General features: G+C 41.8%; 1 protein-coding gene across 2 annotated transcripts in view; it reads right to left on the reverse strand.

The window, feature by feature from the left end:
• Positions 1 to 2,343: 2,343 nt before the first annotated feature.
• Positions 2,344 to 19,426, reverse strand: part of LOC311002125 (endophilin-A1-like) — a gene marked incomplete at both ends in the record, with an annotated part of 31,765 nt that continues 14,682 nt past the window's right edge. Inside the window, 8 exons of one of the 2 annotated variants that reach the window (XM_083993370.1) lie at positions 2,344 to 2,540; positions 4,213 to 4,343; positions 4,453 to 4,556; positions 5,384 to 5,542; positions 5,697 to 5,830; positions 6,579 to 6,722; positions 6,808 to 6,880; positions 7,948 to 8,016. In XM_083993370.1, the coding sequence (XP_083849496.1) occupies positions 2,344 to 2,540; positions 4,213 to 4,343; positions 4,453 to 4,556; positions 5,384 to 5,542; positions 5,697 to 5,830; positions 6,579 to 6,722; positions 6,808 to 6,880; positions 7,948 to 8,016 (1,011 nt within the window). Of the gene's footprint in view, positions 2,541 to 4,203; positions 4,344 to 4,452; positions 4,557 to 5,383; positions 5,543 to 5,696; positions 5,831 to 6,578; positions 6,723 to 6,807; positions 6,881 to 7,947; positions 8,017 to 19,426 lie in introns of both variants that reach the window. The other variant, XM_083993369.1, reaches the window with a different exon arrangement.

Below are 19,426 nucleotides of genomic sequence, written 5' to 3' on the forward strand. Positions count from 1 at the left end.
GCCATTAAAGGCAAGACCCCGCAACTTTGGTTTAACCAGCGTTTTTACATGAGCTGATGGTACTGTAAGTGGTGTCTGGTCTGTAAAAGGTAGTTCTGTCACTGTATGTAACATTTGTACATTATTAAAAAGCCTATAGCTGTGAATAACATAAAGGTTTTTCATATGGTCTCAGAGTGAGCTCCTCAATGCTGCCTCACAGAGAATACTAAAATACAAAGGTCGGTTGTGAGATGTCGAGTCCCTCTTTATGCTAAGTGTCACGCACATTCAAGAGAACTAGCACGGCTAATTGTTAACATGAATACTGACTGCCTACTGACCTGATAGGCTCAGGTTGGGATATTCAAATGTAATCTTAATGACTGTTTACAGGGGTTAGGGGTAGGGTTAGGGACAACTACAACAGCATATACTGAGGGTTCTGAATCCTGTGTAAACTTCTGACATTTTCACAAAGTTGTGAGCTCTCCTGATTGTTGTAGTATGTTCATTACGTCCAAAACAGTCTCAGACAGTCCAAGAATGTTAAAAAAAACTGCCTCAGTCTCGCTAAGGTTCCGGAATGTTCAAAAAAGAGCCTTAATTATGCCAAGGTTCCAGAATGTTCAAAAAAGAACCCCAATCTTGCCAAGGTTCCGGAATGTTCAAAAAAAGAGCCTCAATCTTTGCCAAGGTTCCGGAATGTTCAAAATGTTTCTACTAGATCGCTCCATGGACCTGTCAAAAGTTGTATATTTGCAGGTCTCAATGCTAGGTACAGATGTTCTGAGACCTGTAGAACGTTTTCTGGAATATTCAAAACATCTAAAACATTATAGAAACCTCGGTTTTCCACAGCGCCCAATGTTGTAACGGATGTAATTTTGAGACAATAGATTCTAGAACATTCTCATTTGACTGTTGGACATGAGTGGTGGGTCATCTCATTTTTTGGGGTTTTCCCTGTTTAGCAACTTGGTGAACCTAAACAGAGCTGAAACTTGTCTCTCTTTTATGCTTGTGTTTGGGAGTTTAAGGATGGCTACCACTGTTCACACAGTCCTGCATGCAAAAGTCACAGATAAGACAAGTCAGCAAGCATCTACTCCACACAGTACACAAAAAACACTGTGAAGGGGTAACTTAGGATCACACAAAGAGATAAAACAAGCATCTTTTCCTCTGTGAATACCTTATCGAGTCAAGGCTCATCAAATTGCCAACCTGAAGAAACGCTCTGTTTGGTAAAACTGGCCTGTGCTGGTTGTGTGAGCGTATCGCTGCTGTCAAGTGTATCATCTAACCCAGAGTCTCCTTCGCTGACATGTTTATTGACATGCTGAATGGCCCTCAAACCTCTAACACCTGCTAAAACTCCCATTGATGGATAAATGGGCATCAAAATGGGCATCAAGTATTTTCTTCTTTGTCTTATTGCACATACGGCTTTATTCAAAAGATGCACTCCCGAAAAACTACATTTTAAGCCATTGCTGAAATTTTTGTTTGGCTGGTTCATGCAAACAGCCACTGAGCTGAGACTCTACGCAGACTACAGAGAGGCAGAGGATGTTAGAAGAAGTGCTTGATATACTCTAACAGAAGGATCTGATGACCTTCTACAGCTCTGGATCATGGTTAAGTGGTCTGTATACAGTATGGAGCCATGCTGAAAGGCAGTGCTAGCTGAGAGAGAAAGAAAGAAAGACAGAAAGGAAGGAAGGAAGGAGGGAGGGGAAGACTGTGACAGTTGCTGAGAAATCTAGGGCTGTTGAAAAGCACAAGAAGGCAAAGTCTAGGTAGAAAAGACAGAATTACTCCAAGAGAAAGACAGTCGGTGAGAAAAGTAAGAAGATAGGAAGAAGACAGTATCACAAAAAGCTGTCAGGCCGTTTTAACTGACAAGAAGGTACTTGTGCTGGCTTGATCATCATAATAGAGTAGGACCAGGTCAAAACGCACATACAGACACATACATGCACGTACATAAACACCGTGCCTTATTCGCAATTCGTCTCCGAAGCCTCGGTGCTGCCTGGCCGAGCACCGCGCCGTAGTAGAAGATCATCATCTCTTCGTCTTCTCGTCTCTTTCCTTTCAATCCCGCTCTTCTCCCACTCTTCTGCATTTATCGTACAAAAAATCCTCCTCTCCCGTCTCTTCTTCTTCTCCGGTCGATGTCCCACTGCCTCGACTCCGGCTCCTCCCTCAGTTCGCTCCATTTTCGTGAAAGCAGAATGGCACAGAAGCACAGAAGAAGTAGAAGGAGGGCGTGGTTTTGTTTTTTTTATGCAAATACAGGCTGTTTTCGGGGTGTCTTGATTGGTCGAGGGGGAAAAGGGTTAAGGTCATTGGCGGGACCTAATGAGGGAGCGGCACCAGGATATCCACGTAGTTGATGGGGAAGAAGCCCGACTGGCCGTTGATCATGCCCTCGTACCAGTTGTCGTCGATCTGATTGGTCAGGGTGATGACGTCGCCCTCCTTGAAGCCGAGCTCGCCCTCGTTCTCTGGCTCAAAGTCGTACAGCGCTCTGCAACAGGGCTGGTCCATGGGAGCTAGGACAGGAGAGCATAAGACAGGTAGAGTCAGAAGAATTGTACGTCAACTGCAACAACCACTTTTGGGTTCGTTACCTTTCATTGTCAGTGCAAGCTGTTTTTAGAACGGCGGAGCAGAGCCGTGAGCTGCTCAGAGCTACGCTACGGAGGCTAATGGGATTTCTTGGTTTCCCTTTATCAAACTCATCAAATACACAATCCAACAACTCCAAAACGCTCTAGTGGACAAGTTGTGACCTGCACATTCACCACGCTATGAGATAATAACACAACGTTACCAGACAGAGTTGTTTTAGAGGTAAATACAGAGACTGCTTGATGAAAAACTGTCCCTGAAGGCAACGCGCATCAGCGGTTTTGCATGAATTTACCTCTACAACAACTCTGTCTGGTGACGTTGTGTTATTATCTCATAGTGTGGTGAATGTGCAGGTCACAACTTGTCCACCAGAGCGTTTTGGAGTTGTTGGATTGTGTATTTGATGAGTTTGATGAGGGAAACCAAGAAATCCCATGAGCCTCCGTAGCGTAGCTCTGAGCAGCTCGCCGCTCTGCTCCGCCGTTCTAAAAATAGCTTGCACCGACAATTGACCTATGGCTAAGCCCCGCCCCCTCCACTCACTCGGACAAACAGTCAACATTCAGTGACAGGCGCTATGGAAACTGTCACAGTAGGAGACATTTCACAGGAGGCAATTGATGGTTTTTGGAGACAGAAAGATTAAATATCATCTCGAAGTCACCAAAACTTAACTTAACTTTACTGCTATGGCTGCCGTTTGCCGCGAAACGCCGATAGCGACGGGCTAACTTCTGTTAGCCTGTCTATGGAGTTTTGCATTATACGTTAGCATTAAGCTAGCGGGCTTTATGCTTAGTTGTGATGCTGGCTAACATCCAAACATCTCTCACAATATGTTGCCTCAAATACGTTGTTGACTTAACTTAGAACAGATGTAGACATCCTTGTTAAGTTTATCCACGTTTAGTTGGTGTTGTGGTCTAACTTACTGCATAACTTTATCCAGAGACACTTCTCTTGGTTGAGATGTGGCTTGGGAAAGGGTTAAAAAAATCCACCCAGTCGGCCAGCCTCTCGGGATACCTAGTGTGGAAGTTGCATGTACCCCATGAACACCGTTTGACCATTTTAAACTTAAAATGTCAAGAAAAAACATATAAAAACGAATGAAATCTGACTAACTGCAATGCATTTCAATGGACGTGGAAGCAGAGAATGTCCGAGTGTATGGGCTAGCTATGCGCACTGTGATTGGCTCATCGTGTTTGGGGGCGTGGCTTAGCCATAGGTCAATTAAAGGTAACGAACCTGCTGCTATGACTATAGGGATTATGGCAATGGGCCAATTTGCCAGAATGTTTAACTATCCCTTTAAGGACTCCTCAATTCCTTTTACAATTGTGATCAGACGCCTTCAAACATCTACTGTGATACTAGAGTTATTGATAAACACCAAGAGACAGTGCACCAGAAACTAGCTTGGATCAGTGTTTACATTATAGAGTAACGGTCTCTTCAGGTGAGAAGGTACATTATGCTGAGTTCAAGTTCTGTGCAGTTCGTCTTGCACTATGACTACCCTGTGTTGGGTTGGACCATTATTGTCCCAATGTTGTTGTATAGAAGAGTTAGATGAACTCCCTCTACCTGGTGATCTTCCAGGGGATTTGGCGGAGTGGATCCCCCCGTTGTGGCTCTCGCTGGGGGGAAGCAGCTCCAGGGTCATCCGGGGTTTGGGAGTGTACTCCTTCCTTGGTTTACTGGACACTTCTTTTATCCTGGATAAAGGCCAGACGTAGTTATATAAAAAAAAAAAGGGTTTATCAAATCACACAGATCTATTTCCACAGGTTTATTTTTATCACCGGTGGGCGGATAAATCAATACCTGTCCTCCATCTTGCTGGAGAGCTGTTGGAGGATTTCAGCAGCGCGGCTGTGGTACTCCAACTGAGCTTGGACCAGCGCTGCCAGCTGGCTCACCTGCTCGATCTGCAACACACACACACACACACACACACACACACACACACACACACACACACACACACACACACACACACACACACACACACACACACACACACACACACATTTTTATGACTGCATGAGCCTTGTTGTGTATCCGAGCCAGACCCCGGCCCAGCATGGCACAGGATTGCTGCCCTTTGTTTTTCCATGGCAGTTTCGAACACACACACTCCTATAGCAACAGTACAAGTATTCCTTTGAGCTTTTATTTTGGAAATATTTTTTAAAATTTATTTTTATTTGTGATGTGAATTGGCTCTATATAAATAAAAACTGACTTGACTTTCTGTTTTAATATTCTGTTTTCATACACTAAGTGTTTTTTATTGTTTAAAGGGACAACGAGGAGTTTTGGAAAAGCGAAGTGTTTTCACACTACATTTATGAGCCTCCGCGCACCGTGAAATTCTTTGACCGGCGCAAGACAGACTCATGTTTTCATTCATCAAGAATTAAAGTCAGAGGTTCAAAGAGGTTCACATACCGTCGTAGTTCCGACCATAAACGGCAATTCGGCGGCGTTATTCTCATGACTCGCCACGAAACCGAAAGTAAAGAAACGCTGGTCGGCTCGCCCAGCATTTCTGCCACCACTAATAATAACAAAATAACGATAGAGACAAAACGATATATTTATCGAAAATGGGCCCATTAACAAGTGTGGGTAACGTAGATTCATCCACATTAACGTGAGACTTTTTTATAACCAAATAGAAACTCCTCGTTGTCCCTTTAACTTTAACGTTATTTATAATTCTTTACAACACAAGAGATCAGATTGTCCTTACGTCGCTCTCCAGCAGGTTGAACATGCTCTGCTCTGCGATCTCTTTGCTCTCGTCAAACTTCTCCAGCGCCTGTTTGATTTCATCGTCCTGGACTTTCCCCTGACGCTTCTTCTTGTAGTCGAAGTCCAGACGGCGGCCCTCCATCTTCTTCAAATGGTGCTGCAGAGGAGGACGAGGATGGAATATAAATCACTTTGGAGAGCAGCGTTTGAGCCATGCAACTACTCGATGGCATTAGTAGAGTATTAGTATCAAACAAGCCCTTTCTCTGAAGCCCTCTGACTGGGGAACAACGTTGGGTTTAGTCGTTCACCTGTATTTCTTTGAGGTCTTTGTCGTGGAGGTTCTGCAGAGGGTCGATGAAGTTCTGTTTGACCTCCATGTCCAGAGCGTCCTTCACCTCGCCGAGCTCCTTCATCGCCTCGCCAGCGTCCATCATCGCCAGGCCTGGAAGGACGGGATGGCAGATAGAGAAAGAGTCAAACACTAAAAACGTATGCACACCTACAGAAGCAGACAGGTGCGTAGGAGAGGACCAGAACAGAGGAAAACTCCAGCACACTGTCTAACTTGCATATGGTTTTAATAAGAGTTACTAGGGCTGGGACGATTCGCTTTTCTCCCGATTCGATTTTTCTACGATTTTTTGGATGCCGATTCGATTCAAATTGCGATTCTACGACATTGCCGATTTTCTCGATTTTTAGTCTGCATTTTTAACACCAACGAAACAGTTGAATGATTATGATTGTCTACAGACTATTCCGGGAACCATATTTCCCCCAAAAATACACATCACATGTAAGTCAGTTATTAAGGTTATTATACATTTTAACATTTATCTGCACACAAACACTGTAGGAGCCTATACATTAACTTACTCCATTATAAAGTGAACTTAAACCCTGGATTCTCTGTATGTAAAAAAAGGCGAACAAATGCACATTGCACAATAAAAATAAAAAAATAAAAAAAAAAATCTTAAAAAAAAATAAATAAAAAAAAATTGATTTTTGAAAAAAGAAATCGATTTAAAAATCGTCAAAAAAAATATGTGAATCGATTTTTTCTTCCACCCCTGAGAGTTACGATGTTACTAGGACCTTCATCAGGTAATGGATAGAGAGATAAAGAAAGAGTGAAAGAGGTAAGAGGAAAGGAATGAATGAAAACAAACGTGTAGATTCCTACTTACCGAAGCAGGACTCCTCCCCTAACTCCCGTCCGAACTTCAACATGGCGTCACCCAGGACGGTCTCAGCCTGTGGGTAACCCGGCCCCTTATCCTGCCCCCGGATCTTTGACATGGTGTTGATCATACTCAGCTTGGCTCTGGAGGCTGCAAAGAAGCAAAACAAGCAACGACTTAGATGCTGATATTGGTTTTTTTTTTTTGCTACTGCGTACGACTGTGTGTTTCCTACCTGGATTGGGCTGTAGGTATTCTGTGGTTCTGGTCATGATGTCCAACACTGCTCTGCTGGTGATGTCCACCTTCTGCAGAGCAAAAATACACGAGGCTACAGTCTGGATCCTTGACAAAAACCACTGACCAGCATCTCTAAAGCTCGTTAACTGAAAACAATGTCAACTTGCTCTTCTACTGGAGGTTATGTGCAGAAATATCTTCAGGCTCAGCGAAGCTAACAAACTGTAATTGAATTCGACAGCTAAAAAAAAAACCCTGTGTTTAATTGTTGTTCAACTGTTAGCTATTGTCAGTCCTCATGAAACTCATCCAACGTGACCTACAGCATTCATTTAGGGCTTTTATTGTGAAGGAGCTAAACCCCATGAAAACAAAACTACTTAAAGGGATAGTTCAGCCAAAATTCAAATTACACTCATTATCTACTCACCCTCATGTCAACTAAGGGCTGGGAGAAGTTTCAGAGTCCTCCGTGGCTTCTCTGAGTTACGGGGGGTCTGCGCAGCAGTATTTGTCCATATAATGGTTGTGAATGGAGCTCACTTTTCTTTGTCCAAAAAGACACACCAAAAAACATCCAAATACCTCCATACTGCTCGTCTGTAATGTCCCTCTTGTATTGAAGCCCCGACATGAGAAATTGTTCCGAAAAAAATTAAATAAGTCTATATTTTAAGCTTGTTTGTAGCAGAAGCTCCCAGTGTCTCGGTTCACTGCTCTTCCTGTGTCAGTGCAAATCTTGCGTGATTTGCACTGACCGGCAGAACAATTTCTCATGTCGGGGCTTGAATACAAGAGGGACATTACATACGAGCACTATAGAGGTATTTGGATGTTTTTTGGTGTGTCTTTTTGGACGAAGAAAAGTGAGCACCATTCACAACCATTATATGGACAAATAAATTCTCCCAGCCCTTAGTCAACATGAGGGTGAGTAGATAATGAGTGAAATTTGAATTTTGGGTGAACTATCCCTTTAAATTAAATTTAATAATTTCGTTTAAATTTAATTTAAAAGTTTGAAAAGTCAACTAGGGTAATCTAATAAGGTTTTATTGGCTCATCAGGACTGTAAATACATTAACAGAGGTTTTATTACTGTACAAAACAGAAATGTGACCGTGGGTTTGTTTACCTTTTCCATTTCTTTGAAGTCATCGTCTAACTTGGTTCCTTCCGCCCCTCCGACCTTCTCGCTGACTTTCTGTAATGACACAGAGAGAGAAAAAGGCCGATACACAGTCAGGACTTTCTGTTCTGGAGGACTTTGTTATCTGCAGCGGCCCACCCAGAGAGACGAAAGGCCGGGCGCTTTCAAAGACGTAATGGAGAGGAGGCTGCGATTCCTGCTGTGAGATGAAAGTAGAGTAGAGAGCGAAGCAAGAGGAGCAAATAAGGGACAGTGCATCAAATAAAAGAAGCAGCAGGAAGCGACAGACATCACAAAGACAGTTTGTAGTGGCGGCGTTTTCTTTGACGACTGATACCGGCTGTGAAAGTTAAAGGGATAGTTCAACATTTTGGCAAATTGGCCCATTGCCATAATCCCTATAGTCATAGCAGTAGGTTCGTTACCTTTATTTGTCGGTGTAAGCTATTTTTAGAACGGAGGAGCGGAGCGGCAGGCTGTTCAGAGCTACACTATGGAGGCTAATGGAATTTCTTGGTTTCCCTCATCAAACTCATCAAATACAAAATCCCAAAACGCTTTCGTGGACAAGTTGTGACCTGCACATTCACCACGCTATGAGATAATAATAGAACGTTACGAGACAGAGTTGTTTTAGAGGGAAATTCATGCAAAACCGCTGATGCGCGTTGCGTTCAGGGACAGTTTTTCAGCAAGCAGACTCTGTATTTACCTCGAAAACGGCTCCGTTTTGTAACGTTCCATTATTATCTCATAGCGTGGTGAATGTGCAGCTCACAACTTGTCCACGAAAGCGTTTTGGAGTTTTGGGATTTTGTATTTGATGAGTTTGATGAGGGAAACCAAGAAATTCCATTAGCCTCCATAGTGTAGCTCTGAACAGCCTGCCGCTCCGCTCCTCCGTTCTAAAAATAGCTTACACCGACAAATAAAGGTAACGAACCTACTGCTATGACTATAGCGATTATGGCAATGGGCCAATTTGCCAAAATGTTGAACTATCCCTTTAAGGCTGCTCCGTGTGAGTCGAAACTTTAATTCCTCCGTTTTATTGTTCGGGTCATTAAAATATATTAAAGGGAGTCAATAACGCTTTATTCATGTGTTTCTGGAGGCAGCAAACGAGCAGCTCGAATTCTTCAACAGCCTCTTCATCCTTTATCAAGGGACAAGAGGCTCTTCAGTTGTTTAATAGACTGAACACAAGCAGAGTCTGTGTTCACGACTCAAAGAACCGCTCAGCGTCTTTTTCCGTTATTGCTTTAGAAAAAGTTAATGAGTTTATTATGAATATGAAAGCTGCAGTTCCTCTCCTGGCCACTAGAGTGAGTCTCCAACAGGAAGTCAGTCCCCATAGACTCCCATGTTAAAATGTCTTCATGACTTTACAGCAGAAATAAATCAGGGTTTCTACAGCCATGCCAGAAAATCAAATTTGTATGCTTTTTAATTCCCTTTTTAATGCCATTTCAAACATTTTAAATGCCCATGCCTACCATAAGTGTGCGTACGTATACTTACCTACACACCCAAATACTTGGGTCTGCATACTTTCCGTGCAAAATCAAGGTTTATATACTAAGACTAAATTGGTAATATTGTTTTTTCATCAAAAGTTAAAAACATATATGTATTTAACGCGTCCGAGAATCAAATTTAATGCTTTTTAATGCCATTTAAGGCGTTCATTTTAGCACATTTTATTTTTAATGCTTTTTAATGACCCACGGAAACCCTGTAAATGTTGCATAACTGTGGGGTGTGGTCTATTGGAGTGACAGGTGGTTGAGATTTACTTGGAGTTAGGGAGCGGAGTCAGACGTTGCCAAGATGGCGATAGTAGAGCAGCCCGCTCTTCAAAAACGTAAGGTAACGTCAGTTTTTGTTAACAATCTCTGTTTCGTGACTTGGTTGTCATCATTTTGAGTCTTTTTGTTGTTTTTTGTCTTGTTTTTAACCTTTAGTTGTTGGTTTTAGCCTTTAAAAAAAATGTTTTATACCTTTTTTATTGTTATTTTGAGTTCATTCTTAGAAACCTGTGGGTGAGATCACTGAGGCTTCATCCAAACTTGTTTACAGTCTCTGTTTTGTGTCGTAGTTGTTCTTGTTTTGAGTTTTAGTTTTTAGAAACCGGTGTGTGACGTCCATCTTTGTTTGATGAACAAACTGACCACAGCAGGCGTCAGTTTCTGGAAAACCCAGCCTCCATGACCAATCACCAATCATCACCACATTCATTCACCCTTTGGAGAGAAGATGAATGGAACAAGTGGAACGCCTCAGGTTCATCATACACCTGCGTGTTGCCATGACCACCTCTAGTACATCTGATACGTCCGTCGTCGTCGTCGCCGTGGTCGCAGGAAGTGCCGCAGAGTCTCAGGGAAGGAGGAGGAGAGGGAGGAGGAGAGGGAGGAGAGTGGGATTTTCCACAATCGTGACTCACATCGCCCACCCACGCATAACACACACACACACACACACACACACACACACACACACACACACACATGATGCGGTATAGACGGTTGAACATGCATTAATGCATCACGCAGCACCAACAGGACAGCGCGGTGTCTGAGGTTCATGGGAAAAGTCCAGTTTGCTGCAGGTGCATGAATAATTCAACACAAACGCTGCAGCTGTGTAAACTCACCGTTGCTGTTTAGACTTGAGCTTATAAAATAAACATTTGACAAATCACATCAACATCAGTTTTATTGCATCACGACCCGGTTTTAAAGAATCTGTTCATCTCACTGTGAGTCATGTGTTTAGAGTCGTTTAGATTCAGTCGGGTAGAATTAATCCAATAATGACAGAAAAATCCAACCAATGAAAACAAAAGTGTGAATCACAGCTCTGGTTTTTTCCTCTTTTTTCTCCCTTGAATCATCACACAACCAGTCAGATTTACTGTAGGGCCTCAACCTCTATGTTAGAAACCACTGGCAGGGCTCCTACACATTTGAAATGTCTAAACTCCATACTTTTTCCACTTTAATTTCCAGACTTCTCTGTAAAAAAAATTCAAATAATTTGTAACATTTGAGTAACTAGATGTGTGTCATGTAAATAAATTGTGCAATTAATCGTTTGTTTTCATTATTCTGAATTTGTATGCCATTATGCCACCAAATAATTTCCAGGTGATTGTAGCTAGGTACAATAGTGCATACAAAATAATTAACCCAAATAACTTCAGATAAGACCAAACACAGATTTGTATTAAAGGGATAGTTCAACATTTTGGCAAATTGGCCCATAATTCCTATAGTTTTGGGGGTAGTATCGTTACCTTTAATTGTCGGTGCAAGCTATTTTTAGAACGGCGGAGCAGAGCCGTGAGCTGCTCAGAGCTACGCTACAGAGGCTCATGGGATTTCCTGGTTTCCCTCATCAAATACACAATCCAACAACTCCACAACGCTCTGGTGGACAAGTTGGTGACCTGCACATTCACCACGCTATGAGATAATAACACAACGTTACCAGACAGAGTTGTTTTAGAGGGAAATTCATGCAAAACAGCTGATGCGCGTTGCCTTCAGGGACAGTTTTTCATCAAGCAGTCTCTGTATTTACCTCGAAAACGGCTCCGTTTCATAACGTTCCATTATTATCTCATAGCGTGGTGAATGTGCAGGTCACAACTTGTCCACGAAAGCGGACAAAAACCCTATTTTGTATTTGATGAGGGAAACCAAGAAATTCCTTCAGCCACCATAGCGTAGCTCTGAGCAGCCTGCTGCAAATAAAGGTAACGAACCTACTGCTATGACTATAGCGGTTATGGCAATGGGCCAATTTGCCAAAATGTTGAACTATCCCTTTAAGATAAGACCAAACACAGATATATTAAGATAAATATACAGTATTTCCATACAATAGTTTCCCTTTTCCATACTTCCCAGACCTGCGTAGGAACCCTGCTGGTCCTGGATCAAACTAACTGTAGTAATGAGTTAAAACCTGCAGCTACAACATGAGAATCACAGTGACTCTAGACGATGAGAAAAGATGAAACTGTAAGTATCTGTGTGTGTGTGTGTGTGTGTAGCAGATGTCGCACATGTTCGACATCAAACTAAACTTAACCTTGCAACATGAAAGGTAAATACATGAGTTTATGTTACACACCTGAGCAGCTGAGTGTGTGTGTGTGTCTGTGTGTTACAGTTACATGCTTTGATCAAAGGCGCTGAGCTGACAGCGACTACGAGAGTCGAGGAGAGTTACAGTTATAGAGACGTCATGAGCTCAGACAGGCGAACACACACACACACACACACACACACACACACACACACACACACACACACACACACACACACACACACACACACACACACACACACACACACACAGGGACGTCAAACTGTGTCGTTGTTGTCGTCAGTTGTGTCTCTTTACTGTCGTTACAGTTTTTAGTTTAAATTTCTCTCTTGATGATTGTTTTATTATGAGTGTTTTGTGTTTTTTGTATCTTGTATTATTGTTTTGAGTCTTTGTGTTGTTGTTTTGAGTTTATTTTTCAGTCATGTGTGTCTCTTTGTGTTTGTTTTGTGTCTCTTGGTCTTTGTGTTCATTTTTTATGAATTGTTGTGTCTCCGTTTTCCTCCGTGATAACAACACAACACAACAACAAAACAAAACACAAAACCAGAGCAGGGGGAAAGACAGTGAGAAGGACAGACAGATGAGGAAGAAGATGCAGTTGCCATGGAGACAGTGATCTGACTGGGTCCTCTCATGTTTCCAAGAAAACACACACACACACACACACACACACACGCAGGCTGGTGTGTGAGTCTGGTTGCAGAGAGGTGTACTGACACACTGTTACGTAACCGTCTCAGCGCTCCTTCACACGTTATTTCTGCTTCAGCTCCGACGTCTTTGGTCTTTTATTGTGAAACATTTTGTCATGTTTGAACTATACGACGTGATATTTTGTATTTCTTTATATAGCTGCGTGTTAACCTTTAATTGAGAAATTAAATAAAAAAGAATGATCATGACATTTTTAAATAAAGATTCCTTCCTTGTGATGAAAGCGGCTGCACAGTCGGCCTGTAGGTGGCGCTGTGCCGACACCTTCCCATAGACAAGATGTAATATTAAGTTTTAGTGGCATAAAAGCTCAGACATGGGTCGAAGAATGCAGTTTTTTTTATTGCTTTTATTTTGTATTCTATTCGTCTTTATTATTTTTTTTATAATCATTGAGTTCACTTTGCTGCGATACTGCAAATTCCCCAATCTTGAGACCAATAAATCAACACATCTACAATTAAAACATACTATATAATATTTTAAACCTAGCACAAATTGGAAAACTTTTATATATATTTCTGGTCTATTCAAATATGCATGTATATGTGCTAAGATAAATATATATGTATATATATCCATCCCAAAGCCAGTCGATATTTGTGGATATTTAACTCATTGAGTGCCGCGCTCCTTTCCAAAGTTTTAGTCAAGTGTACCGGCAATTTAGACCATTTTTGATGATTTTTGTAGAGCCACAGTGTATTTTATATTATTGCCACCAACACATACTGTGGCTCATTTGAAAGGTGAAACTTTCTGCTTCAAATGGCCACAAACCGTTTGTTTCTACGTGCCTCCGTTCCTGAGAAAACTCAAGCTAAACATGGCTGGGTTTCACCAAAATCCCTGCTTTTTTTCTAGAAAAGGAGATACAGCGTCTTTTATGAAATGTGCTCTATTTGTGCAGATTGATATGTAAAAAAATAAATGAATAAAAAACAGAAAGACATATATAAGCAAATATAATTCATATGTACTGTATATATGTTGCTTTAAATGTCAGTAACACATATGGTTACAACATCTAATACCAAATAAATGTGTAAATGTTTCAATTAGTATTTCATATAAGTTGTGAACATATGTATGATGTAAGGATGTATGTTTTATACTGAGGCTCCATCTGTTCTACATCTCCACCTCCTCCTCCTCCTCCTCTTCTTCATCATCACTTTCTTTTTTTCCTGCTCCCACTTCTTCACTTCTCCCTCTCCTCCCTCCTTTCTTTCTTTCCTTCCTTCATCTCGTTTTGCTGAGTCACTTCCACAGAGAGAGAAAAAAGGCCTAATTAAATGTGCGCTGCTCTGTACAAGGGGCTGACATTGAGGAGGTCAGAGGTCGCGGCGCCCTGACAGCAGATGCAGCAGATAGACCTCCTCCTCTCCGGCCGACATTAATCTTGTTGTGGAGGAGAATTAGCCAATCAGAGGGGGAGAAATGGGAGCCGGAGAGGAGAAGCTGGCAGCGGCAGACGGTTCATCTATCAGTCTGAACGGCTGCCAAAACACTCAGACGCCATGTTGGACTGTAAGTCGGATAAAAGCCTGGATTGATGACTGGCTCAGGATATTTATCTGAAGAGTAATACGTCTGTTTTATAGAGGGGAAAAAGTGCTAAAACAAACTAAAACTGCAGGAGTGACATTTTATTCAGGTGTCTTTAGATTCTTTTTGTTTTGATGTTCATCGAAGTTGAAAAGTTTAGTTTAGAGACAAAAGAACATTTACAGAGACAGAGACACAAAAACAAAGAGCCAGAAAAACCCAGTTAGAACGAGCGCAAGTAAGTAGTTATTCTTCAAGGAGACAGGACGTCAATACAGGAGGAGAGGACAGAGGGACGGAGAGGAAGACTCAGACCAGAGCCAATACATCCCATAATATACGTAAAAGCACATTATGGGGTGGTTTATACAGTATATTACAGATGTTGCCATATATTTCACATGTTATTATCACATATACTATATACATCCATGCACTAGATATGTGAGGATATGATTTTATGATATAGCCAATGTAAAATGTGTTTTATGCAAATTTATCAAAACAAAATGTTAGCCATATGTTTTTTAAACATACATATCTGTATTTATATTAACAAATATTGATGACTATATATATGTGTACGTACCATGTGTATAATATAAACCTATAATATATGCGTGTTAACTACAGGAGATTTGACACATACACTGTACACATATTAGTGATATATGTGAATATTAGACTACATGTAACTTGTGTTAGGTATATATGTCACATTTATGAAAAATACATGTTTTATAATAGGCTTCATAAATAATTCTTACATATATGACATATATATTCTTATTTTATATGTATGTAAAGTTTATATATAGAAATTAAATGAATGTTTAGATGTGTATTAGAGACATGAAAACATGACACAACTTATTATATTCTGACACATATGAGCAAGTGTGTTCTTATGTTTAATTCTTCTTCTTCGCTGGTTTATTGGAGGTTGCAAGCTCTTTTTTCTGCGGTCGACTGTTGACTGTGCAATCATCATGAAAATCAGCTTTTACAGTTGAGTACAGTGGAGGAGGCTCAGCTGTCGGCGACTCTGCTGCTGCTGTTGCGTTCGGGTTTCATCACCTTGTGCACGGAGGTGAGGTGAGTTTAACCGATGCAGATAATTGTGCGGTGGCAGCTGCAGGATTACAGCTCCGACCCGACCCGTTATGTTCACAGCCAGAAGTGTCAGACCTTTTACATTAGAGCCCGTCCACAGCTGCAGGGACGTTACATCACCGGGTTCACAGGACTCGGTGAACATTCAGGGAAACTACTCAACAGACAGAAACCGAGGTGAAAAACCCAAACGGACATTTTTTTTCTCTCTTTTCTAGCCGACGAATAATAATTGGCCTCCTCACAAGTTCGTCCTCGGAGAGAAAGATGTGAGACTCGGCAGCCACTTAATTACCAGGCGCAGACAAGAGTTGGAGGTTTATTTGACAGACCTGCAGCAAATCAGACTGAAAGACTGCGAACTGGGAAAAGAGAGCGAAGCGATGGCTTTTCTGATATTCGGTGACACGTTAGGGCCTCGGATCAGTCTGAAGATGTAGGAGCACATCTACGGAGACACGGCGGGCTGAGAAGAATAAAGTGAGAGGGACCGACAGAAAAAAGGAGACGGTGGAAAAACAAGGGACACTCCTGTTTGAAGACGAATATTGAGAACTGAAAGCTGTTTCTACCTCGTGTTAAAGGGATAGTTCACCCAAAATTCAAATTTCACTCATTATCTACTCACCCTCATGTGGACTAAGGGCTGGGAGAAGTTTCAGAGTCCTCCGTGGCTTCTCTGAGTTACAGCGGGGCTCGGTGCAGCAGTATTTATCCATATAATGGTTGTGAATGGATACCACTTTTCGTCCAAAAAGACACACCAAATAACATCCAAATACCTCCATAGTGCTCGTCTGTAATGTCCCTCTTGTATTGAAGCCCCGACATGAGAAATTGTTCCGAAAAAAATTCAATAAGTCTATGTTTGAAGCTTGTTTGTAGCGGAAGCTCCCAGTGTCTCGGTTCACTGCTCTTCCTGTGTCAGTGGAAATCTCGTGTGATTTGCACTGACCGGCGGAACAATTTCTCATGTCGGGGCTTCAATACAAGAGGGACATTACAGACGAGCACTATGGAGGTATTTGGATGTTTTTTGGTGTGTCTTTTTGGAAGAAGAAAAGTGGTATCCATTCACAACCATTATATGGACAAATACTGTTGCACGGAGTCCCGCTGTAACTCAGAGAAGCCACGGAGGACTCACAGCTCTTAGTTGACATGAGGGTGAGTAGATAATGAGTGAAATTTGAATTTTGGGTGAACTATCCCTTTAAACCACACGTCCTCCAACCTAAACAACTCCAGAGGTCGACTTTCTAAACTCACAACTCAACAGCTATGTCATGGTTTGGTTGGAGTTATGAAGAGATCACGATTTAAAAGCAAGTACTTCCTCTACACTTGATGATCTTTGTTGTCATGGTTATGTGAGGCAGTTACCTAAATATGTTGCCAGGTCGTCTGAGGACAATAACGTCTTTGTCACCTAGAACAGCTCAGAAAATCTGACGCTGAAACCTCCACAGAGTCGTGATCAGGATCTACGCTGCGTTCGAGTGGATCAAACAGAGTCATCTTGATCTGAGAGCGATTGTAAGATAGACAGGAAGCAGGATAAAGATAAAGATCAGGACGGTGACGGTGAAGAGGAACAAGAGAAGGAGAAAACAAAGGGGAGAAAAGGGCAAAGAAGACAGAAGAGAAGAGAATAAAAAGCAGAAAAGAAAGGAGGTGGGAGTGTGAAACTGAGCAAAGTAAATTAGAGAGAAAATGAAGGAGAGGGGTGAGAAAAACGAGAGAAGGTGAGGAAAAGTAGAGGAGGAACGTGACGCCCTCAGGGTGTAAACAGCTTCACGTGTTGCATTGTAATTCGTGCAGGTTTCATCTTCGCTCTGCAGAAGCATTTTCATTCTCGGGAGGCGACGGTTTGATTCCTGCAGGAAGTCTCTGACCAGCAGCTCAGACACAACAAACACCTCACTGACACTCTGCATCAACAACAGCAGCAGCAGTAGAAGACGTAGTAAGTGCCATCGCATTAAAGACCAAGTTACCAAAGCAAAGACCTAAAAACCATCTCAGTGTAGTTTTCTATCTCCTCTCTAAGCTTCACTCTGCAGCTCTAGTAACAACAGGTTGGTGTCACTTGGAGCCAATCAGAAGAGAGGAGGCTCCGAGTCTCTCTTCCGATTGGAAGCTGCTTTTACAGTATGAATATAAACCTTAACAATTAATTCTTATAGAACAAACATAAACCACACATCAGTTTGGGCTGTTTGTTGGTTTACAAGCTGGAATTTTATAAGGCAAGGCAAGGCCATTTTATTTGTATAGCCCGTTTTTACAAAGAGTTTGTCTCAAAGGGCTTTACATGGCATCGTAACAACATCCTCTGTCCTTAGACCCTCACATCGACTGAGGAAAAACTCCATAGAAAACCCTTTTAACAGGGAAAAATCGGAGAAACCTCAGGGTGAGCAACAGAGGAGGGATCCCTCATCCCTCAAAATTTGGAAAAATGTCAATGGAGTTTGTTGGACAGTTGGATTTTGGGCCAAAAAAACAAGAAGTTCCTGCTGTCGATGTGGATTTAAAGCAAAACGAGTGATTATGGGAGAAGTGCTGTGTTTGGTTAGCAAAACTGGATGGATGGGTTTAGGTCAAACATTACTGTCATGTAAACAGACAAAATGTACAGTATGTCTACACTCACATTAGAAATGGTTGTTTTTCTGCAACTTTCACATTTGGAGTTATAAAAAGTACAACCTATGTTTTCACTTGTTTGTAAAGCTAAATTGTTACAGGTAAATATAGACAGACTTCAGGTGTTCCTCAAGAATTCAAATAAATGCGTCTCGGCCATAAACCAGCGAGCCGGAGATTAAATGGGCTTTTCATCACTTTTGGGCCCTTGAGAGTTCCCTTTGGGTTAATGGACAATCAATGTCCGATCAATAGCTGGTCTATAAGCAATAAGCAACGAGTGCCAGAGATCCATAGCTGGTCCTGTTTGTGTCCTGGCTGTGCAGACACTCTGGATCAATACAGAGAGCAGAGAAAACACTTTGCTGTCAATAAGTTTGACTCTTTCCATTCAGCTCCATCGGCCGAGCGGCTCAGGGTGAAGGTTAAAGATGCAACACGAAGCTTTCTGCTGACCACATTTGTCACCGTGACACCTTGTTGTAATTACTCTAAATAAATGAGGTTGTTTGTCCTTTATCTCACGCAACACATTTCCCATAATGTGTCCATCTGTTCAGTGGCGAGGATGCACAGCAGAGTGAACACGAGCCTAACAAGCATAAATGTTACATCAACGCAGAGATGATCAAATTATTCACTCAGTCATAAATGATTGTTTAGAACCATAAAGAAAATGTGTGCTGTATTTAGGATTCAATCCTAAAGGTACGAGGTGTTCTGTACATTATTCACCGTAAAACATCCTATTTCTATCTTATAGACAGAGGTGGAAGTTGCTCATGCGCAAGTCACATAAAGTCCCATCTATCTTAAGCTGACCTTTGACTCTTATGTCTAAACCTGAAAGTCTCAAGCAACTATCGAGTCTTAACCTGCAATTCTCAAGCAAGTCTTAAGTCTTACCCATCAAGTCCCAAATAAGTCTTAAGTCTTACCCATCAAGTCCCAAATAAGTCTTAAGTCTTACCCGTCAAGTCTCAAGCCAGTTTTAAGGCTTAAAACTACAGTTGGTAGGCCTAAGTCTACGAAATTCCAGGACTTATGTTATTATCGAAAACCCAAGGCTAGGAAAAGACTGATATGAAACAGCGCAGATTACCACCTTAAACTTAACAATCGAGATGACGGGAGCGCGCTGTGACTCCAGTAAAACTCCTAAGATTTACTAAAGACTTCAGTTTTTAGTCTGGGACTGTGAGAATCGTTCGGTGTAAGCCTGGCATTAGTCGGACATTTCGAAATGAAACAACGTTCAGTTCTGTGATTGGTGATTGAAAAGCAGCTACTCCTGCTCGCTTTACCAAACTGATGGATTTTT

This window comes from Trachurus trachurus (genome assembly GCF_905171665.1).
Source record: "Trachurus trachurus genome assembly, chromosome: 18".
Classification (NCBI taxonomy): domain Eukaryota; kingdom Metazoa; phylum Chordata; class Actinopteri; order Carangiformes; family Carangidae; genus Trachurus; species Trachurus trachurus.